Consider the following 25,071-nt stretch of genomic DNA (forward strand, 5'->3'; position numbering starts at 1 on the left):
AGATATCTGCAACTGCAACACGCCCTCCACACACACCTTACAACAGGTACACGGCTTCCAGATCACAGCCCGCCTGAAGCTCAGATTATGTATGGGGACCTGGGGAAGGGTGGCATCTCCAACATTTATCGTACACTGATCAACAATACCCCTAGTTCCATAGACCAACTGTGTGCTCAGTGGGAGGACTGGGTAGGCCCCTTGGAGGAGGAGGACTGGCATGATGCCCTATGGCCCCTAGAACGGTCATCGTATTCACTAGGCTGCGCCTGGTGCAGCTCTATTATTTACACACCGCATAGCTCAGTCCGGTGCGCCTCCATCGGACGGGGTTCAGTCCGACCTCAGCTTGTACTAGGTGTGGTCACAACCCGGCTGACTTCCTCAATAGGGTATGGGCCTGCCCCACCTGGCGCAGTTCTGGAGTAAAATCGAGGAAGAACTCACCAAAATCTTAGGGTGAGAGGTCCCCCACAACCCAAAACACACAATCTTGGGCATCACCGATGGGTTGGATAGGTCTCTGAACAAGAATGTGTTTTTTTACTACAGCTATGGCTGTTGCCAAAAGAGACATTGCGGCCTCCTGGAAATGCCCTGAACCCCCAAGTGTTGGGCGATGGCGGTGGACCGGTGCGCCACACAGGAGAAAGTTTTGTTAGAGGCATGTTGGTGTCCCAAGAAATATCGCAGAGTCTGGGGGAAATGGTTGGGGCTGGCGGTGGTTTAGTCAAAGGGATTGTCCAGTTTAAAGTTGTTTTGTTTTTAATAGTGTCTGTAAACTGGGTAGCGCAAATTCTTTTATGTAATTCTGGATTTTCATGGTGTAGTGCTGAATGGTTTGTGTATTCTTTCTGCATATCAATAAAAAATTTGTGTATAAAAAAATAATAATTAAGAGTAGTCCTACATTGGGCCAATGCTTCTGAACAAGGTAGGCTTCTAAAGGGATTCCTGTTACTAAGCAAAAGACTGTGACCCCCAACAAAGGACGGCAGCTAGCCCCTTAACATAGATACTTGGGAGCCTCATTTCTAACCATAAGCCTCCAGCAAGTGCATGGGTACTTAGCTTACAGATTTTACGAGGTGTTTTCCTCTCTATCTCATGAAGAAAGCTCCAAATCTTTGTTTTTTTATTTCAAACGCATAAATTAGAGGGGATTTTTACATTCTAAAAGACAGTAAATAGATAATGTGTCTGTGGCCTACAGCGCTATAAAGTGTTAAAAATGCGTTAGTATGTGCCATCACTTTCCCAGATATTTGTGAAATGTGCTGTTCCACAGAAAGATTGATGGAGAAAAGTTTGTCCAAATAAGGATATGAATCAACACATTCCAAGTCCTGAGTACCTAATCGTCACTTATACTTTTTCAAATGTTTTCCTCCTTTGGCACAAAAGATCACTTCACTCTTATTAATATGATATTTTAAATAAGACTATCCGCAAACTTCTGCAGGCAGTCCTATTGTCTCTGAAATCCCCTGGGAGTTAGGTCCAAATTCGCAATATTGTCTGCCTAAAGCAATGAGGCAATGGTACGGTGACCTAACTTACCCGATATGGACAGAACCGATGGTAAATCAAATATGTAAAGGGAAAATAATAACGGGGCTAACAGGCAACCTTGTTTAACACCATTGTTCATCAGTATTGTAGGAGATAAACCACAGTTGCCCCCAGCAGTGAATGGGAATTAGGATGAGTACACAGGCAAGGAGACCTGAAAGAGAAAAACAACCAACCACAATCCTACATGCAATTTGCAAGGCATCGTTCAAGTTATATCCGCAGTAAATCATGTGTAAGGAAATTATAATATCACACCGCTGTGGCTGGAGAAATAATGTCAAATTATACAAATATATCATCCGCTAACGGAATCAGACTGTTGACCAAACATCATCATAATCATTGTGTGTACATGCTTCAACAATTCAGGTGGACACCCCCATAGGATCATATGGCATCTCCAAAATACGTAAGTATAATGTTGCAGCAGGAGAAATATCACTCTCTATGAAGTAACCAGGCTTCAACCCATGCGTGTGATCTGAGAGCATAGAGTGCAATGAAGAAACGCCACAATATTTGGTGGCAGTCGTTATGTGCAATACTCTGAAGCAACAAAGTCCAAACGGCCCTTACGGGTAACACAGCAGGAGACCAGAGCCGCACGAAACACGCTCCCGAAATATACGAAGGCGAGCGAGAACAGGCGCCGCAACCCCGCTTCAAGCAAGCCAGCAACTTCGGGAAGGAAACCTCCAAATAACTTCCTGTGGCAGTGCGGCATGAAACAAGTAACACTCCTTCACTAGCACAAGCACAGACAGATCATTACTGCCCAACCAGGAAGATGGAGAACAGGCACTGATCTCAAATACCCAGAACCAGAACCAAAGAGCAGGCGCCGGTCCCGGTGATTCCCCGGGTTGAATACAGTTCGTATGTGGCTGCCACACCACCATGGTCTCGCGAGATCTCGCTACTTGGTTTTCTATCACCACCATGGCGGCCATCTTGTAGTGTAGCAGAACATGCATAATTAAAAATTTGCTAATATTCGTGACAAGAATTTTCAATTCTATTAAGGACAGGAGGCGAAGATTATGCTTTCTCATTTCTTTACTGAAATGCACAGCAGCCAATAAGAACACTTCCTCTTTCTTTGTCCATAAAACAGTTTAACAGTAAAGGTCAAAGTCCCAATTGAAACAAAGGAGCCATGAAGAACATCACGATGAACAGACCACTGGAAGGCAGAAGCGAAGAAGCAGCAGCTGAAAATCCTCCGGGGCGAACCACAGTCCTCAGGTAATGGAGAACGCGCAGCAAGAACTTCATTTAGGATAAGACCTGAAAAGCAAAGTAGAGCCGTAATACACTACACCCACAAAGGAGTAAAAGCATATAAAAACCAAAGACAGGGGGGAAAAATAAATAATGCAAAGAGCATGATGAAACATAGCATAATACAATTGCATACAAAGCAAAAAGGCAATCAACAGTAGATATGCAAGCATAGACCAAGTGTGGGATAATCTTCGCCTCCTGTCTTCACAAATGTTAGCAAATTTTTAATTCTATGGCAGGATGGAGGCTCCGATTATGCTTGTTCAAAGCTTAGCCACCACAACTGAAGCAATATCAACAAAAGGTTTGAAATCAAAGGTCTTAAACACAGAATCAGAAGACCAATCAGCGGCCTTCATGATATCATGTAGAGTGACACCCATGGAAAAAGCTTTAGAAGCCATAGCCCCCCGTGCAGAATGTGCACCAAAGAGGGAAACATCAATGCCAGCTTCCAGCATTAGCCAACGCACCCATCTCGCTAACGTAGCAGGAGTTACAGGTTTGAAAGGCTTTTGCAAAGCAATCAGCAACTGACCGTGTAAATCTTGTCTAAAATGAGCAGTACTTACCTCATAGTCTTTAATGCACTGAACCACACACAGTTGTGGATTATGCGGAAAAGAAGGATAAGTCACGGAAGACGTATTACATTTAGTGCGTCTGGACACAACTAAAGTAACACCCTCAGGCGAGAACGTACGACCAGCAAGGTCCAAAGTTCGAACACCGGAAACCCGTTTGCAGGAAACCAAACACTGTAACATTGTCAATTTAGCTGAAAGTTGTTTGCGGGTCAACAGAGAGTTGGAAGGCCAGGATTCCAAGAAACGCAAAACAGAAATATCCCATAAAGCCACATATTTAGGACAGGGAGGTTTTACCACACAAATGCCTCTGAGCAATTTCGAAATCAAAGGCAGGTTTGCCATTGATGGCAACATGCCCAGCTGAAATGGCAGAACGGAAGTTATTGACAGTTATATAAGCCAGACCAGATGAAGCAAGAGAGGCCAGAAAATTGATAATCAAAGAGATATCCGCTGAAGCGGGATCCACCTCCCGTTGTGAACACCAATCACACCACCGTTTCCAAGCTGACGCATAACGTTTGTGTGTGTTGGGGGCCCAAGCCTCGCCGATAAATCTGGCAGCGTCGCTTGATAGGCCTGGGATTTGCCAGCGTCCCCCGAAATTCTCCACGCCACCAGATGGAGCTGACCCGACAGAACAAGGGGATGCGGTTCGAGCAGAGGGTCCAGCAACAGGTTCCACCTGTGGGGAAGAAGGAGCGGCGTCGAGCAACTCATCTCCAGAAGAACTGGAAACCAAGCCTGAGCCCTCCAAAGAGTAGTGATCAGAATGAGCTCCGAGTGAAAGTGTTTTGTGCGGGCCAGGACCCTGGGAATCATCACAAAAGGGGGAAAGGCATAACACAGGAGAAGAGGCCAGGACTGGAGAAAGGCATCCGTGGCCAGGGCCTCCGGATCTGGACGCCAACTGAAAAACTTGTGAAGCTGTTTGTTGAGGCGAGAGGCAAACAGATCGACGTGACATCGTCCCCAAATCCTGGAGAGCGCCCGAAATGCACGAGGATGAAGCCTCCAATCGCTGAAATCCCTCAGATGGCGAGAATTCCAATCGGCTATCCGATTGTCGCGACCCGGAAGGTACTCTGCAATAACAGTGATCTGATGTTGCAGACAAAGATGCCAGAAATCCTTCGCAATCTCTGCCAGAGGTTTGGACCTGGTCCCCCCCAGCTTGTTGACATACCGGACCGCTGAGACATTGTCCATGCGGAGGAGTATGCAACAGTTCGTTGTTTGCGGGGCCAGACAACGAATCGCAAAGGAGCCCGCTAGAAGCTCCAAGCAATTGATGTGAAGAGACAATTCCTCCTGGGACCAACGGCCCCCAGTCGCAACTGGGCCGCACCGGGCTCCCCAACCCCACAGACTGGCATCCGATTCTATCACCACATCTGGGGTCTTCCCAAACAGCGCACGGCCGTTCCAAGATTCCATGTGCTCCAGCCACCATAACATCTCCCAACGTGCATCCTCCGATAGAGGAATGTGATCGGAATAACGAAGACCCTTCTGGAGATGCTTGATCTTGAGACGCTGAAGAGCACGATAATGCAACGGACCTGGAAAGATCGCTTGGATCGAAGAGGACAGCAGACCTACAATTTGAGCCACCGATCTCAATGAAACAATCTGTCTGGACAAAACCAACCTCAAGTCCCTCTTGATGGATCTGATTTTCTGACCCGGCAAGAGGAGTTGACAGGAGACCGAATCGATCCGAAAACCGAGGAAGTCCATCGACTGAGAGGGAATGAAGGCTGACTTCTGAGGATTCACGAGAAAACCTAGTGTAGTGATTGTAACAGATCTATTGACCAATTCAAATGAGTCTGTAAGAGAAGAGGACACTGCGCCATGATGAGAATATCGTCGAGATATACAATCAGGCGAACCCCGCGGGCTCGCAACGACTCCATCACAGGGCACAGAAGCTTTGTGAAGCACTATGGAGCTGACGAGAGGCCGAAGGGGAGAACAGTGTATTCCAACCAAGTCCCAAGCCACTGAAATTGGAGGAAGCGCCGATGAGGGCCGTGAATCGGAACCGACAGATAAGCATCTTTCAGGTCGAGACGGACCATCCAGTCCCCTTCCTGAAGAAGGTCCCTCAGAAGATTGATGCCCTCCATCTTGAAATGACGGTACACCACTCCCCCGTTGAACTCTTTTAGATTGAGGACCAAACGTGCACGCCTCCCTTTTTCTCCACCAGAAAAACTTTGCTGACGAAACCTTGAGGGTGAAGAGAAGTGGGAACTATGACCCCTTTGGCCAGAAGAGACTCTATTTCCGCGGAAATGAACTCCTGATCTCGTTGGGAAAAAACAAGGGGTAGAGGCAGGTGGGGTTGGAGAGGGCGACTGTAAAAATCTATTCTGTAACCCTGCACTGTCTCCAACACCCAGGCATCGTTTGAGATCAATCTCCAATTGGGGAGAAAAAACCGTAACCTGCCTCCCAAAACAACCTCCGAGGCTAGAGTTAGAGGAGTCGTGACGACCTCCTTGGTTTCCACCGTATCCGCCTTTCTTGAACTGTCCTCTCCCTTTGCGGGAGGGATAGAAGGAGGACTTGTTGGAATTATAGGAATCTTGTCCACCACCTATCTGGGACTGAAAACCACGTTGATTTGGTTGGTTGGAGCCTCGGCCAAACGAGCGTCCCCGTCGTCCGGCCCTTCCAAAAACCAGGCGGAAAGACCGCCGAAGGGAAGATTGGGCCTTGTCAAGCCCACTGAAGGTGGCCACAAACTTGGTCAACTCTTTGAGGAAAGGATGCCCAAACAATAAACCTTGGGCCCGGGAACCAGACTCAGAGGAGGCCAAATCAGTGAGCTTAGGGTCCAGTTTGAGAAGGATAGAGCGACGACGCTCACAGGAAATAGCGCAATTCGCGTTTCCCAACAGACCGATGGCCCTCTGGGACCAACCTACCAACTCGTCAGGGTCAATGACCGCGCCAGATTCTTTGGCCCGAAAGCCCAAGTCCAAGATCTTCGTCAGAGGTCCTAGAAGATCCAACATTTTGTCCTGACAGGAACGCCAGGCCCTGTCCAAGCCTTTCCTGGGATTCTTGGAATATTTCTTGAGATACGTAACCATGGTGGGATACACCTCTGGAGTATCAGCTAGTTTGTCAGAGAGATCAGGACGCGGACATTCCGATCGAAGTCGGGCCCGCACGTCTTTCTCATACAGCTGGCGAATATGAAATTCCACATAATCCACCACCTCAGGAGAGGGGAGCCAAGAAGAGGAATTCGGATGGATAAGGTCCGAAGGATCAAAAGTCAGCAAATGGGGAGTGGAAGGCGCGTCCACAAAATGCTCCTTACGAGCCTTCTTCGAAGGAGGAGGAACCAGAGGACCAGAGGAAGAGGAATCAGAAGTGGAATCCCCATCATCAGAAGGAGAGACTGGGGACAAGAGTACAGACTTTGAAGAACTTTTGGAAGGCTGTACCGAGGACAGAGACTTAGCCAATTTTGCAAAATCCGAATGTTGCGGATTTTTGGGAGATTTGTCAGAGCGTCCTGAAGACGGAGGTAACCAACCCTGCTGCGTCGCATACTCTGAAAGGTGGCGCTTCAACGGAGCAATGGCGCGGACCACCGCCTGATCAACCAAGTCCTGATCCATAGAGCCAGAGGGCTCTTCATCATAATAATAATAGCCTTCCTCCTCATAGTAATCTCCCATCATGTAAAAAGCAATCGCTAATTCTGCCCACGTGAGGAAGCAAAAATCAAGGTAGCCAAAGGCAAACCAGAGGGAGTGGAGACCCCAAAGCAAGCCAAGTAAATACAGGCAATCACCAGACTGCACCGACAAAATTAAAATTAAATGTGGAGGGAGGGCTTGCCAACAATGCCACTCTAGGCAAGGCCTATGCTGATATTTACTGCCCAAATAATCAGTTTATAGGGGCGCAGGCGGCGACAAAATGAAATTGCAGGCTGTGGGCATGAGCTGAGGGAAAACGCTGCTGTGGCGTGTAAAGACGGAAGTAAAACGGAACAAAAGACTTGCGCATGCGTGCTGACAGCCGCCCGCAATAAATCAATAGGAGGGACGCGCGAGGCTCGCGCGCTGTCCCCCGTCTCCTATCTCCCACTCCACGTCAACAAATGGTCGCGGGCACAACGCGCCCGAACCGGGGAGGCGGACACGCGCTCCCCGCACCGGCGGCACACCGAAAGAGAAAACCACCAACAACACAACGCGCCGAAGCGTGAAAGCAAAGCAGAGAAAACCGGCAACAGTATAGAGACAGGGTCGCGCACACCAGACAAGCAAGCCAAGTAATATACAAGTACAATGCAACAATAAATGGAAATACAAGGAAAGAACTTAACTGGCTGCGGAGCAGCAAAGAAAGAGGAAGTGTTGTCCTCTATGATACTTTTTATAGCATGTACTCTCTATGGTTGCCCAGGGTATTCATGGGTAATGTTGTTCCTGTTTTCTTTACTGTGTTCTTATTGGCTGTTGTGCATTTCAGTAAAGAAATGAGAAGGCATAATCGGAGCCTCCTTCCTGCCATAGAATCTGGCACCTTCAATCATTTCCACCAATGGCAAGTCCCATGTACATGAAGTGTTCCACATATTCCATGCCTTTCTTTTTCAGAGCACAATGCGGGATGGGCTACGGTACCGCAAACCGTGACATCATGCTTGTAGAGAGCCTTTTGCACCAGGTTATATAGGAGGGCAATTGGAAGGTGTCGAAGAGATGAGAGGATGGAAATGAGGAGACAAAGAAAAAAGCAGTTGCCATATGTAGTAGGAAGAAGTCGGTTGTTTATTCCCGCCTTCCAAACACCAATATAAAAATAATACCTGCAAAGGGGAGTTCTTTTTTGACCTTCAAGGACATCTGCTGGCTGCAGGCCAAAAGTGAATAAGCATAAAGCGTTTTTTTTAATTAAACCATTTTTCTTGATAGATGTTTAATTGAATAGCCTGTGCTAATATTTTTGCTAGGGTGTTTCAATGTAAGTGTAATTGACTTGTGCACTAGCTTTTGAAAGCTTTCTATTAAAGTAGGTTCTTAGTGTAATTGATATATTAGCTTTCTTCCATACGTTCACTTTATTTGTGTTACTAGGCACTGCTTTGGAATTTTTTTATTGATTGCTTTATGCAACTGCATATATAAACATTTTATCATAAGTATACTAACACATATGATTTAGATATAACACGCGTGTGTTATGTTTCCAGTTGTAGTGAGGACTTGGGCTATCTCTGTTAACAACCCTGAAGAAAGCATCATATTTTTTTGATGGGAGATCTGATTAAATATCCTGTTCCATAATAGAAAGTCTTTCAAGAGCAGGATATATACTCTGAATTCTCATTCTCTCTGCGTAGAGCTTGTTCCTAAACATAGAATGGTGAGACTCGCTGTATGGGTGTAATTTGGAATTGCAACGAAAGGTAGGACTTAAATAGTTAAATGAATTAAATCTAAACGTGATAGTGATAATGCTCTTCTTTTTTCAGAATCGGTTCATCACACAGTTTACCTCCAAACTTTAAATGCATCCACAGGATTTCAACCAGAAGCCCACTAACTTAGTCTGCTATTCTCAGTTATTACATTTCCAAAATCTACAGTAAAAAGACAAAAAAAGTATTTTGCGCAGGACAATTTACTTTTGTGTTGCAAACACATTGGATGAAGAACTCGAGTACTCTCTCATAAACTAAATATAGGGAAGGCGCTGTTGCACCAAATTCAATAGCGTGCTATTGTGCTTACCAGACAGAAGACTCTGTTATACTTTCCCCAAAGTCACTTGTAAGACACAAAGACATGATCTCTCTAAAACCTTATATAGATAGACGGCAAATGTGCAGCAGCTTGAGTAACTGTGACGGTCTTGTACAAACTTTGGAGGATCAGTTCCTTGTATGGATTAATCTAGGAATCTGGACCTGCAGAGCTCAAAAGTGTGCTTTCCCTCTTATTGCTAAATGATATACTAGTTCTATAACTAAGCATAGATACATACTGATATCTGATAGTAAAGTTATCAAATAAGCTGGAACATGGTATTTGATGTACAAGTACTTTAAGAAATAGAACAAATGGTGTCATTCAAGTTTACATCAGAAATATGATTTGTTTAAATACCCGAATCAAGCTTGCTCCTGTAGGTCATAGTGAAAACTGGACTGTGGATTTTTGATAATGATATATATATATATTGGATTTCATTGTGTCTTTGATCTTACAGCACCCATGTGGAATTGTTTTGTCACTTTCTGCTTGGAGAGATATAAAAGAAAAACCAATATTGAGGATCTACGTCAGAAGGTAAACTTTTGAAAGGAATTAAACATTTGATGACTGGAATGCTTGTATTCATTACAACCAAGAGCATTGCTTTGGATAGTATTTGTCCATCTATTTTGCTCACTCTGCCAATTTTAGGTTTATTCAACAATTTGTGGTTTATTCAACAATTTGTTTTTGGCCATTATGTTTTTAGGTTTGACTTTCATTGCAAACATTTTGTATTCTATACATATACTAAGGAACCTTCGGCCATTGCCTTCAGAACTTCTGGAATCAAATCTTATCTCAAACCACTGAAGAACTTTAGTCTCAACTTCCTTCTATTGGCTAGTAGGCTGTATTCTGCTTTCATTGGAACGCATGCATTTTTTGTATCCACAGGCAATTTTCCTTATCATTGCTATGCACTACAGCAGGCTTTATTTATGCTGTTTGCCATTGCACTTCAAAATGTGGTTTGTATGTAAGCACCCAAGTTCCTTCCCATTTCCTTTGCCACTAAACATCTCCTTTAGCTGGATGGAAGAAGACACATGGCCAGGTCTTGGGCAGCCAAAGTGTTTTTGCATATTACATTTTCTACACTCTCAAAGGATTAAAATGAAAATACTGATGTTGCCAGCAGTGTGTACTCAACAGTGAACACAATTCCTAGGAATTGAGGAAGGATACCTACTCTACATACTGTAGTGTATTTGCTTTTGAAGTACGCTGCTTATAGTTAGATTTGTTGCCCTAAATATTATATTTAGGCTATCCTGTTTTCAGTGTTTTGTTTTGTGGATTTCAGTGGTGTTTTCTTAGTCAGTGTTTTCCAAACCTTGTAAACCCCATGTTTATCAGTGTTTATTTCGCTGTCTAACCCTCAAAATAGACAAAAACTGTGTTTTTCAGTGTTTGGGAGTAATGCAGGGTATGTAGTGTCTTCCCATTGGCAGTGTACAATGGACTTACATTAGACAGCTTTCAGCACAGAAAGTGTATGTATTGTATTGTTACTTACACCTCATTGCCCTCACTTATCTTGTTACCTCTGACACTCACTCTGTGAGCACTCTGTCTGGTTTATAGGACTGTTAGTGGAATAATAAAGTAAGAGTGCTATATTCAAATAAACAAATTCCTGGTTGTGGGTCATTTACCTACTCCTTTCTGAATATTATAATATTGTAGGGATGGCCTACCCTGCCAACAGTCTCATAACTTATAAAACCGTTGACATTTTGAAATAAACCAGATTAATGTGTTTCCATGCATTCTAAGCATACTCATCATTACTTTTCGGCATAATTTTCTTGACTACATTAATGAGGTGCTTCGGTTGTGTGCACATTCATAGCTCCTGTGTCCCCTTGGCAAATGTCACACTTTGTCATTCTTTACCTACTGTTAACATTGTACCTATGAACTCAGAAAAACGAGCAGAAAAGTGTAGTTTGGTTAAATAGCCAGGATTAGCATAAGGCATCACACATAACAACAGGGTGCCTTGCAGCTGTGAACTTGGTTGGTATGTGGGAAGTTTTGTAATATTTTCACCACTAATCCATGTGCATGGTGGCAGCACTTTTTTCACAGGTACCTATCTAACCTTGCATTGAATGTTGAAGGCCTGTGGTGTTTGGCAAGTGACCTGCTATCAATACTGACTTGTTAAAAAATAAGCGGTACAAAAGGGGGTGGTGATGGACGGAGCATCTGAATCAATCAAACACTCACACCCAGTCAAAAGATCTGGGTTTAATCCATCACCGTTCTTTAGCTCCATCTGCCACCCCAGTTCAGACCTGGCAATATGCAAATCAGTCTGACCCTGTGCCTCATGGGAACCCAGATCTTTTGACTGGGTGTGAGTGTTTGATTGGTTCAGATGCTCCGTCCATCACCACCCCCTTTTGTACCGATTTGGCTGCCATAAGCGAGGCAGGGTATGCTCAGACGTGAGTCCCTTGCTCACTTTGCCACTGGATTCAAGCAAGCCGGGCTGAAGACGGCTGGAATGCCAGAAACCGGTCCTCGGAAGCTTGTTTCCGGTCCAGGGAAGGCATGGCTTGGCAGTTCGGGCTGGACTGTTCCCATGAGGCACAGGGTCAGACTGATTTCCATATAGCCATATCTGAACTGGGGTGGCAGAGTGGGCTAAAGAACGGTGATGGATCAAACCCAGATCTTTTGACTGGGTGCGAGTGTTTGATTGGTTCAGATGCTCAGTCCATCACCACCCCCTTTTGTACCGCTTGTTAAAAAATAAGGCTGATGTGTCATAGATTTTTACTATTTCTGTGTTTGTGGGTCATATTGGCCAATATTCTTATGACCCAGCCATTTCACCAATCTGTGAAATAATGAAACAATGCAAAAATCATTTTAATATTCTGAGATTCTCTACAGTGTATAATATAATTAGATTAGAACTAAACCTGCTTCTAAACCCTGCACCTTGAATCCAAGCGCACAAAACTTGAAGAAACAAATGGAAGAAGAAACAATATTTTTGTGACATCCCCAAACAACTGTAGTGTAGTTCCTATATTCCCAATAGGCTCTGCGCATTGGAATAATATATTCAGCAGTGTAGACGTAGGACTGAGGTCGACTAGGTCTCTACTGACTATATTAGACTTATTTAGTTTTGCCAGCTAGCTCAGAGGTCACTAGAAACTTTCTCGAATAAACAAGGAGGAGTTTAACTTCCCTGGATAGACAAGAAGGGATTAGCTTCTGACAACCATACAACATGACAACTTTGCTCCCTCAGAATAAGAGTGTATCTCTAGAGTCGTGTGAAAACAATAGACAGCTATTTCACTCAGTCAAGTGTGCATACTTAGTTTCACCAGAGTGTAGAGAAAAGAGAGACGGGCGTTTTCAATAAAAGGTGTTATTTATTGAGCAGTCTTCTTTCTCATACAAGAGAAATGAATTGCAATACTTAGTATAAAGTAAAGTGTGTACAGTAAAAGGAGTATTATGAAATAATACTGTAAAAGCATTGATATGGTTTCTTAGCCATAGGATACTTTAAAATAGATAAAATATATACATATAAATACATTGACTAACGTACTCAACTGGTGCTTCTAAATACGCCTACCCCGGTGTACCTGACCTAAGCCTAATACGTGGGAAGGAGTAAGTAAGTAGCAGTTTAAGTTAAGTTGGTTTTGCCAAGGAATCTGAATCAAGAGTTCTCTTTAAGGGTTTAGTCAGCTCCGTACCTGGGTATATGAAAGTAGGAGGTCTGGTATCTCTCTCTCTCAGGACTCGATATCCCAGTAACCCGCGAGGGTATCTGGAAACAACGGAGCTGGATTTCTCGGAGAAAAGACAGCATCTCTCTCAGTGCGTCAAAGGGGAGGGGCGGCGTCCGTGGGCTCTCGCATCAGCTGGGCTCTTGGGCAAGTAGATAGCCACTCTGCTCCAAACCACTGTGTGTTTGCTTAAGGCAACGTTGGTATATTTATACCTGAAAGGTGCCGGGTTTGACGTAAGGTTGGACATAAGACGTCAATAAAGAGGTCACTAAGAACTGGCCGTTCTTAGAGTGCTCACAGGAGTTCTAGGACGAAATCAAAACAAAAGCAATGGGGAATTCCCAGGTTGCTGGAGGTTTGGTTTGTTTACAGAACTCGTTGTACTTTCTAGGAGCCTGGGGAAGTAGCCTTGCTGAATTTGGACAGCATGGGCTATGACTAAATATGGATATGATTCTTATGCCTTTATAAGGATATTATTTATTATCACCACACAAGGGCATAAATCAGGAATATCGAATTAGGATCCTAGATAGAACTACAACACCCACTCCACGATCTAATGTCCCTCATTACTTAAAACTAATCAATAGTAAACATATAAACATATAATGATGCATGTGTTTTCCAACCCACCCCAAAATACATACATTTGCATATTGAAATGGTATATGGTAATACACGAAAATGAGTATTGGTACTGTACGCTTTTCAAGCAGTGTTATCATTAAAAAAAAAGGATTGCATATAATTATCAGCTGAATGATTTGCTAAAATTACACATGAAATGGCTATTAATACAGAAGAGAAGGTCGAGACCATTCCATCACATATTAATACAAAATGCTGTACATGTGCTAGAGGCTGAGGTAATATATTGTCTCTAGAGTTCCTAAAATAGAAGCTCTGTTCTCTAAGAATAGTTCTACTTTAAGCAGAGTACATGTGCCTAAAAAAAAGTAAATATTTTTGGAAGTGAGAAAAAATTATTTCGCTTTCAGGGGAAAAAACAGTTCCAAACGTTTTCAGTAGCTTTTGTTTATCAAAGCTGAAGGCCGAATTCAGAGTTCAGGGAACGCTGTGTGCTCGTTGCTTAAAAAGTTATTCTTTCTGTTCAGGGGAGAACATCATTTCAGACAGACTCTCAAAAAATTGGTCTACGGCTTCAGGTGAAAGTTCGACCAAATTTGAAAATGCCGCAACAGTACAGTCGTGAGAATGATTGCTATCATCGATGTCAGGATCAGCAATGCTCACAGAAGGTCGTACCTGGGTGATGCTGCTCTCACCTCGTACTTCACTACCCCCTAATCGTAGTGGAATGCAGTCATCAGAATGGGTAGCCGCTGGGGACAACACGATGCATGAGCCGTTACAGGACTTGGCAAAGTATCTGTATCCAATGGTACTGCTGATGGTAGTGTAAGACAGACGTCCAACACGCATTCTTCTCCGCATAGCATACATCGAAGCACAGGTAAGATGCAATTCTGCCAGATGGGTCTGAATGAAAGAAACCACGTCATATTCAGATCTTTTAGCCGGGCTAATCCAAGGACTTTAGTTATGCGGTCCCGATAGCGTATAGCTAGGATCGTTTCTTTCATCGTTGCCGGAGTCTTGTCTGCGACTTGGCTTGCCATATCGGAGCAGAAGGATCAAAATTAAAATTCCTGCTACGAGTCCCAAAAGAAGTGGTAGGCCGCCAAAGACAGAATGGAAAAAATTAGGAAAAATGCCCAAGACTGTTTCGAAGGGTGTTAACAGTCCCGAAAAAATTGTCTTAAATACATGTGGGATACCACTGGTATCTGACATATTTAGGATTTGGCTTAGCATTTCTACGAAATGCATGGGGCAATTTGTTGATAAAAGGGTATGTATCTCTGCCGTTGTCCTTGCGACTTGCAGATCATACGTTTTTTTGATGACGTTAAGGACACAGTTGTCTGTAAAATAACAGACTTTCTTCTGCTTAAAGTATCAATTCGAATAGAAGAGATATTCAAAGAAGGCCAAATTGTTGCCTCCGTATCTGGAGTGCTGTTTGGATACAATACTTGCATACAGCAAGTGACCATGGAACTCACGTTGACGAGATAGGCTTTTTCTGGCACCATGCCACAACAGCTGTGGTCATTTATTAGAATATAACTCCCGTTAGAAAGTTGTCTAAAGAATGGCTCTATCTGTGTTGCAGGTGTGCCTTGCTGGTGACATGAAAGGTTATTTGAAGACCCTTCGCAGGCTCCATGCAGGTTAATGCCTTCACAAAGAAGTGTACCGCTCAGTGATACTTTACATTTGTTACCACTAAGAAATACATTCTTTTTCTTTTCACTGTAGCATGTGTCTGTATAAGGTAATTTCCATGTTGACTTGATGTACTCTTTACCCAACCTTTCATACTGGCCCGCTGGCATATACTCTTGGCAGTATTTAAATTGGAAAGTTGTTATCGGAATTGTGATTATTCCGTGTATTATCCATTCAATTACAGGTCTTTCTGACATTGTCAATGGTAATCTCTCAAGTTTTTCAATGCTCAGAATCGTATAGTCTGCTCCTTTTTGTGCCAAACTGATTTGTTTATCAGTAAGGTTAAAGATAAAGAATAATGACGTTACGTTGATTAAACGCCAGGGCACATAGCCTGAACGCAGATTTTGCAACGTCCAGCCAAGCTGTACAATAGAACGTAATTGGGACTGACCGTGTTTTAACATTAGTAAGTCCTGCTCTATTATATCAATAGCAGATGATACAATACTGTCCAGTGAATATATTCTGGAGGACAGTCATTAACCCATTGTCCACAACAGAAAGTGATTTTTCCAAATTATTATGATCAATTTCTCGTATTTTTTCCGCTGTTTCAATTTGCATTACTTTCCAAGCTTCGTTGTACGCAGCGTATATACCGGCTGCTATGAAACGTTTTTGACGCTGTTTGCGTGGTCCCATTATGAAATCACGCAAGTCAGCACCGTCTTAAGTAAAGTCAAGTGTTGCTTAATTTAAGCCAATGTGGATTTTTGTAGCCACTCAAGGCATAGTTTGCCTACACTGTATGTTGTAACTATCCCTGGATGTTGTCTCTGGGAGTATCTTGGGTCTGGCCTGGTCATTTTTAACCCCTGTATTTTGTTCAGGAATCTATCTTGACAGTTATTTGTGTATGTGGGCCAGATCAACCATTTTTTCCAATCAAGAAGTGTTCTGTTTTGGTTTAAAATTTTAGGTACGTCTATCTCCATGTCTGTAGTGCTATTATCATCAGGTATGGGCTTTGGAATAGACGGTTTGTTTAAGTCTTTATTTTGGCTAGGCCAAGACAGGTTGTCTGTTGAATGGTGTCATTCAAAAATATTATTTGTTCTGGGATCATGCAGGCTCGAAATAATGCTTCTAGGCCTTGTACCTGCCAATCTTTTGTACCCCAGATGGTTTTTGTTTCAATATTGTTCTTCCAGAAATCAAAACCGAATGTATTAATTTTTTCATAAAATGTTTCAGAAGAAATCAATTTAGTATTTGTCAACATTGTTTTCATTCCTGTCTTATTTAATATTTTAAAATAAAACGTTTCTGCATCACTTGTGTTAAACCCTGAGAAGTATGGGAATTTCTCATAAAATGTTTTCGAACTGCTTTTAGGTGGAGTTGCACAATGTTCCCATTGATTATAATTAAAAACATTTCTAGGTTGAGCAGATTTATGCAAATAGTGATGTGCAAAGTGATTATAACAATACATTTCTTCATAATTTGATGAACCCTGTAAGTAATCATGTTCTGTAAATTTTGCTGGCATTACTAAATCTGACATCATATCATTAATACTTTCAAAGTCCCAATCATCAGAGAATGTACTCTGTTTAACAAAGTCACTTAATGAAACCTTGAACTGATGTGGATATTTCAAGAGCTCAACCGGGTCATAGATTTCATAATCCGTTTTGTCCCATGCTACCCCACCGGGTATTAGATTGGCTGTGACATTCACTGATGATAGTTCTCTTTTCTCGATGTGAGATGACTTGTGAGGCTTTAGGACCAAGTTGATGTTCTGACTTGCTGTGTCCATTGTACTGTATTTTCCTTCAATGAATTTTCCCAAACAAAGAACCATGATGAGCCAAAGCAGGAGGAAAAGTACACCTAAAACAATCCAAAATTCAATCCATGGAGAAATCAGACAGGTTTCTTTGAGTTGATGTAGAAGTTCAGTTACTTTGTCTTTAAAAGTTTTTATTGCTGGCGTTTCTTCCTGTTCGCTTGGATCTTCAGAAAAGTTATCGAAATTGATGAAGTAGCCAGATGCAGTTCTGTCAATTGTTGGAATTGCTTCCGAATTTTCATTTGCTTTTGGATTTTTCTTTGTTTCACTAGCATATTCTGAGGCTACATCGTTGTAGACTGGTGTTTCTTGACGAACTGTCGCAATTTGGGTTTCAAGAGGCACAAGTTCCATGGCATTGTTGCATAGTCCTTTTGTATTCACTGCAGGTTTATCGAATGTGATTAGTCTCTCAGTTTGAACCTCTTGTATTGTAGCACATTTTGGTACTCTGCTATTTCTTGGGAGTCCACTGGGCCTACTACTTATTATTGGCCACATGATTGTGGTTTTACCAGGTCGATGGATACAACTCGGTTCTCCTTTTTACCAGCAAGGGGCGGTAGTACAACTGATCTTGTTCCGCTGACAGCTAAGACAGGTACTGCTTTTCTGTAAGAAGGCCCAAATTCCTTCTTCACCGCGATCTTCTCTCTGACCAGATCCCCAATCTTTGGAATCCAGACAGGTCTTGCTAGGAAAGGTGGTTTATCTTCAGTGGCTGTTGGCTGCTGTTTTAACTTTACGTTGCCCAGGCCTTTTCTTGTTTCATTTAAGTCCTGTAAAATAGCCAAACGATCTTTGATATCAAAGCATTTTTCTTCTACCACTGAAGTCTTACTATCAAGGTCCTGAATCTGCATTCTAGTCCCGAACAATAGTTCGTACGGACTGAAACCTTTTAGAGAATTTCTTGGCAGATTATTAAGACTACGTTGGACACTTGTTAAATGTTGGACCCACCCATCACCCGAACCTAATACCCTCGCCGTTCTAGATTGCTTTATGTCCCGGTTTTTTCTTTCCACTACCGCATTTCCCTCAGGATGGAAGGGACAAGAGTATCGCAATGCAATGCCCATGCTGGTCATGGCCTCCTTATAAGCTCGAGAGCTAAAAGCAGGACCCTGGTCAGAATGTAGCATGCCAATTGCGTATGTGCCGATATGGACTCGCAAATCTTTTATAACAGTTCTGGCGTCAGCCGAGTGCTGGTGTCTGCATTTTAAGTGAATCTGGTCTTTTAACATAAATGGGACGCATTTCTCCTATTGGATTTCTGCGTATAGATAGCCTTATGCTTTCTAAAAGAAGGGTCCTGGCAATATTCCAGTCGGTTCGCCACTGCGATCTCTGTTGCAGTTTGGACAGCCCATTGCAAATTTGTAGTTATGCAGGCTCATCCCCGGCCACCAGTATTCTGATTGTAATTCTTTCAGAGATTTCATGATCTCCTGGTGCCTTAGACCTAATCCCATATGTGCTTCTTGAATCAAGAAGATTCTCCTGTTCGTGTTTGGAATCACTCTATCCCCCACTCCAGGGATTCGAGCAAAAGGAACGGAGTTTGCATCGATTATGTTGTAATGACTTGTTTCTCTGTATGTTTTGGTGTTTCTGTCAGTCACCAGGTCATTACTTACCACATCCTTTCTCAGGTTAAAGAAAGACACCACATTTCACAATACTTACCCAAGAAAGTAATAAACACTGACAACATATAAGACCATTGCTGAGGAGCTCGCAAATAACAAGTCACAACACCTCCCTTTCCGAGAGGGTAAACAACGCATGCTCCTCCTGGCAATGTAATTTAGACATCCCTGATGGGAGGCACTTTCCCTTCTGTATCAACAATTACCCATTAGAGGGGAATCACCCATCCCTCTGTAAGTACTTGGTAAAAGGGTCCCAACCTTCCCTCACAAGGAATACCAACAAATGATATGCTCTAGGGTTTCTTTATTACATGATAATAGGGTGACAAAAGAAAGAAATAACTAAACATCACAGTAAACATTAGCAGCCATCATCAGCACATAGATATACATAGAGCCTGAAAATAAAAGCATAGTTAGATAAAGTTAGATATACATCGAACACCTCACCATAATCTTAGGCGTCTTGTCATCTGAAGAAGGGTCCGTCTCTCTTTCCCTCACTGGTTGGTTCCGGACTCTCTGTTGCACAAACACTTCTGCACCGTGATGTATCATCAGACCGCCAAAACACCAGACCAGCATCTCAGCATCTCACCATCTCAGAATCTCAGCATCTCTCTGCCTCTCAGAAACTCTCTCTTCCTCTCTCACGGACCCCCTTTCTCTAATATAGAACTCTATCCTCTATCGAAGCTTCTGGAAGAACCCACCTACCTTTCTCACAAGATTCCTGTACCTTTCCACACCAAGCACCCAACAGCAGCTGGCCAAGCATTTTGTTATGGCACCAATGCGAAGAAGGCACATTCTTCCTGATAAGAACTGGTCTGCTCTGGTTCACTGCCGGTGAACAACACATGTAATCTCAAATATCGCCTCTCACCTACAGAGGCTCAGAAGATGACTGCAGTTTAGAATATGGAGTTGCTCAAGCATAGGCCTCTACTACTTGGAAAGCAGAATGATATTATACCATGTCAAAGCCAATAGGCTAAAGTCATAATTCACCTAACTCAAATAACACTATGCCCTTAATCCCTCAGTATCCACTATGGAGCACATGTGTGCACCATCACCAACAACTCTGGACCTCGACATCCCATACCTTCTATTCTTTTGCAAGATTATTGTAATGCAAGACCATCCTACATTAAGGCTAAAGTAACATAGCACACTAAAATCAGTACACAGTGGTGGTGATCGAGGGTCATCAAAGATCATCAGACCACTAAAGTGGCTCATTCACTTCATTGCACCCCTTGACCCTTGAACATCACCATACACATATATCAAAAATAAAATCACTGAACCAAAGGCACCCTGACATGACTGCATCTTTTAACTGCAAAATTGGCATCATTGCAAAGTAACAAGCAACTGAATATCATGACTGAAAAACAAAACTATCATTGGGGCACTATATCTGGTAACTGTAAAAGCAGTATCAATGCATAATAACCAGCAACTGAATAAAACCTAACTGAAGATTTGAGTGTCATTGAAACATTACATATCTCATTTAAAGGCAAAACTGTAAAAAAACTGAATTTTCAGAGTGAAACATGCAAGACTGTAGGCCATATTTGAAAGAGTAAAAACTGCACCACAGAATCAAAAACATAAGCAATAACTCTTGTGTTAAAGTGACTACTCAAAAACATTGAATTCAAAGCAGATCATAATTAACTGGTTTTCTCTTTTTGTTCTTTTGAAACTTCATTCCTCAGGTAAAATATCTCAAAATAATTCAGCTTGTGTCATTTGAACCTCTAATAATGAAACTTCAAATTCTACTGCCAAGGCAGCCAACTGTAGCTCAGAAAATATCTACTCCAAGTGCAGCACAAAGTCTCTATAGGAAAAAAGTGTTCTTTTCTGTGAAAAAAGCAAAACAAAAAACATCACTGTCACTTGTCAGGGTGCACAAGCAGTTCTCCTGTGCGAAAGACACAGCTCTCATTCTTTCAAAGTCAGCCTCACTCGAAGGGGACAGTTCCAATTGCAGAACACTCTGCTGATCCCTTCTTCGCTTAGAAAGAAGCAGTCCATCTATGTAGATGACAGCTCTCTGGCATCCAACTTCCTCAGTATCCCCTCGGCAAGGAAGAACCCCATCTGATCTGGTTCTCCATACATCATCAGCTCCCATCTCCCATCAGCCCCAGGACATCACCACATTCCAGTCTGGCTCCAGGCTTGGGGGGTTGGGGGTCCACTCTCCAAAAAATAACAAGCTAAAATAATAAAATAAAACAATAAAAGGGGGTTGAGGGCCCATGCATACAGGGAGGACCTCTCTTGCACCCCGGCATCGCAATCTGAAACGATAAACAAGTATCACATATCTTGCAAAAAACTTCAATTCAAAAGCACATAATTTTCTTTGTACATCTCTCAAAGTCCAATATTTTAATGTCCTTCTGCAGAGCTCTCCTCTAGATCTGGGGAATAGCTTAAGAATGCTACCTGCATTATATTCTTTAAGTTTATTTGGGCAAAATCAATTTTTTCCTTACACAGCCAGAAGGGCTGGGGCAGTCAACTGTACTCATTTCTCATTCCCAGCTATCAGACCCCTCCCTTACAGGACTGTCCGCGTCTCAGGGCTGGCTCAGTTTCAACCATAACAGAGACACACTGCTCTGCCTCGCAACCCCTCCCTTACAAAGAGCTCACATTCCAAGAGTGAAGCGCCTGCCAACTTCTGTCTGCCCTGCCTACCTCCTCATAGGGATGGGGCATGATGGTGATGAAGCCTGCACCTTTGTGCAAGCCTCCCTATCTTTCCAATTAAAGGAAGCTCCACAGTCTGAAGAGTGGAATCCTCCTTCACACAGATTCTCCGCGAAAAGAATTGGGTGCTCGCCAAACATAACAAGCAGAGAGGAGATTGCTCTCGCGGTCGCCCCCCTCCCTTACAAAGAGCCCGGGAAAGCGGAGGCTCTGTGGAATGCATGTTATCTCCTCAAGGTCAAAGCATGTTAGTTCCCAGCCGTTCACAACCCAAAAGCAGTGAAATTTTCCATTCGTAAATGGAATACACTAAACTAAAATCACATTGAACAGCCCACCTTTGAATGCATGCACCTTCATATATATATTTTCTTTTAAACTATCATTTGTCTATAGGACTATTGGTAACTAAAAGACAAAACATTGGCAACCTTAAAAAGTCACATACCAACATCACATTACATTTCTGTAATATCTGGGGTAGCATCAGTCAAAGAAGGTCTATTTTTGTTTAATTTGTAACAGTCAACTGTCATGGGCAAAGAATTATCACATTTGCGCTCCAGCTACAGAAAATCATTTTACACATTAGTTGTTGGGGTCACCAACCCTGCTTCTGTGAAATCCTACCCAACTGCTATTCTGTCTATAAGGGCCATTTTACCACTAGTGCGACCTCCCATAAGCAAATCACCTTTTCCCTCACGCTGTTCTGTCCAGTATCTTTTAGTGTGCCAAAGCACATAGTCATGGGCATTTGTTCAGCATCTGAATTGCTAAAATGGGCACTTTGCTTTTGGGTAAAATCACAAAATACATTTTTAAAACCTGGAAGTAACCAGTCATACACAATTCGCTGTTGTACCCTTTCAAACTCATATGCTTGCATTTTTCTTTTAAAGCAAAATGTATCGTGCACTGATAGGTCTGATTTATCTCCACACCCAGTGATCGGTAATTCTAAAACACGAGTCTTCTTATCTTTCCTTACTGACTGAAAACCCTCTTCGGAGGAATTATTTAAAACAGCCTGTGTAATTGGCAACCTGACTAGATTTTCTGTAACATTTTTCACATGTAAATCATGCACGTTTAAGTCCGTTGTCAGCTCTTTTGGCAAATGCTCAAATTGTGGCTGCACGTTAAACAACACATTAAAAATAATCCCACTATCTCTGTCTGAAACATCATCCCACCTTTCAGGGTTATATTCTGAGATGTTACATTCATGTTGCAGCTGCGCATATTTTAAATGCATTTCTTTTTACTGAACACTATAAAGGGATCCCGCCCTTTCTGCCTAAAGTAAAAAAGCTATTCACAAGCCCTTTATACAAAACACATTTAAACACACAGCAATTCTCGTTCAACCAAACACAATTAGCTCACTCATGAGCCAGAACACCATAAGGGCTACTCCACATGCAAATAAATCAACTGATATCTGAGAGTCTGCTTTCAATTGCAAAAAAACAATATTTCCCCTTTTAAATCAACGTTCATATCCTGCAACCGACTACGCCAATTGTAATGACTTGTTTCTCTGTATGTTTTGGTGCTTCTGTCAGTCACCAGTTCATTACTTACCACATCCTTTCTCAGGTTACAGAAAGACACCACATTTCACAATACGTAACCAAGAAAGGAATAAACACTGACAACATAGAAGACCATTGCTGAGGAGCTCGCAAATAACAAGTCACAACACCTCCCTTTCCGAGAGGGTAAACAACGCATGCTCCTCCTGGCAATGTAATTTAGACATCCCTGATGGGAGGCACTTTCCCTTCTGTATCAATAATTACCCATTAGAGGGGAATCACCCATCCCTCTGTAAGTACTTGGTAAAAGGGTCCCAACCTTCCCTCACAAGGAATACCAACAAATGATATGCTCTAGGGTTTCTTTATTACATGATAATAGGATGACAAAAGAAAGAAATAACTAAACATCACAGTAAACATTAGCAGCAATCATCAGCACGTAGATATACATAGAGCCTGAAAATAAAAGCATAGTTAGATAAAGTTAGATATACATCGAACACCTCACCATAATCTTAGGTGTCTTGTCATCTGAAGAAGGGTCCGTCTCTCTTTCCCTCACTGGTTGGTTCCGGACTCTCTGTTGCACAAACACGTCTGCACGTCTGCACCGTGATGTATCAGACCGCCAAAACACCAGACCAGCATCTCAGCATCTCACCATCTCAGAAACTCTGCCTCTCTCACTGACCCCCTTTCTCTAATATAGAACTCTATCCTCTATCGAAGCTTCTGGAAGAACCCGCCTACCTTTCTCACAAGATTCCTGTACCTTTCCACACCAAGCACCCAACAGCAGCTGGCCAAGCATTTTGTTATGGCGCCAATGCGAAGAAGGCACATTCCTCCTGATAAGAACTGGTCTGCTCTGGTTCACTGCCAGTGAACAACACATGTAATCTCAAATATCACCTCTCACCTACAGAGGCTCAGAAGATGGCTGCAGTTTAGAATATGGAGTTGCTCAAGCATAGGCCTCTACTACTTGGAAAGCAGAATGATATTACACCATGTCAAAGCCAATAGGCTAAAGTCATAATTCACCTAACTCAAATAACACTATGCCCTTAATCCCTCAGTATCCACTATGGAGCACATGTGTGCACCATCACCAACAACTCTGCACCTCGACATCCCATACCTTCTATTCTTTGGCAAGATTATTGTAATGCAAGACCATCCCCTATTAAGTCTAAAGTAACATAGCACACTAAAATCAGTACACAATGGTGGTGATCGAGGGTCATCAAAGATCATCAGACCACTAAAGTGGCTCATTCACTACATATGTATGTATAAGTGAGTGGATAGTTCAGAGGTAATGCTGCACAGTCGTCTTTTGAAGACGTTTTTACCGCCAGCATAGTTTCTCCGTCTATGTATTTTTCTGAACGCTTTTTTGTGGCTACGGAAGCCGATTGACCTGCTTCCGCTGTGGCAGTGTCAGCCAATGAATTCCCTGCAACGTGAACGCCATCACGCTGATGACTCAGTGTATATATCACGTGAGTCTTTTGTAGTTCTTTCTGCAAAAGAACTACCTGTTCCCAAAGCTTCTTATGCTTTATTGTGGCACCTGTGTCATCTTTGTAATTGTTTTGAACCCAGTTCTGCAAGTCATTATTGTAAGATTTGACGCAGTAATGCGAATCGCACACTATTAGTGCGGAGAATTCGCGATCGGCAATATCGAGCGCCCTCTTTAAAGCTAGTAGTTCAGTTTGTTGAGCCGAACTATCTTTTACAGATTGAGTCATAGTTACCAGTGGTCTCAATTTTCCTTCGTGCCAACGGCATTTAACAACCGCGCACGCAGCACTGTATTCTTGTTAACCCCCAACTGCGGGTTGTGCTGATCCGTCTGTATTAATTATACAGGTGAAGTAGTGTGGCTCACTGGTTAGAGGCGGCAGACCCGAGAGCAGAGGACGGCCCGGGACCAGGGTTCGATTCCCGGCGCGGCAGGTTTCTGGACCAGGGTCAGCGGACTCGATAATTCTCT

The 25,071-nt window shown here is 42.9% G+C and overlaps 1 protein-coding gene and 1 long non-coding RNA gene across 3 annotated transcripts in view; one reads left to right on the forward strand and one right to left on the reverse strand.

Moving 5' to 3' along the window:
- Nucleotides 1-25,071, forward strand: part of UTP6 (UTP6 small subunit processome component) — a 428,027-nt gene that overhangs the window by 309,207 nt on the left and 93,749 nt on the right. Inside the window, exon 12 of the mRNA XM_078654392.1 lies at nt 9,696-9,775. Within this exon, the coding sequence (XP_078510518.1) occupies nt 9,696-9,775 (80 nt within the window). The remainder of the gene's footprint in view (nt 1-9,695; nt 9,776-25,071) is intronic.
- The window catches only part of LOC144770120 (uncharacterized), a 558,291-nt gene continuing 535,967 nt past the window's right edge, over nt 2,748-25,071 (reverse strand). For both annotated transcript variants that reach the window (XR_013598802.1, XR_013598801.1), the window contains one exon: nt 2,748-2,862. This is a non-coding gene — a long non-coding RNA (uncharacterized LOC144770120). The remainder of the gene's footprint in view (nt 2,863-25,071) is intronic.

Source organism: Lissotriton helveticus, chromosome 7 (assembly GCF_964261635.1).
Source record: "Lissotriton helveticus chromosome 7, aLisHel1.1, whole genome shotgun sequence".
Lineage (NCBI taxonomy): Eukaryota > Metazoa > Chordata > Amphibia > Caudata > Salamandridae > Lissotriton > Lissotriton helveticus.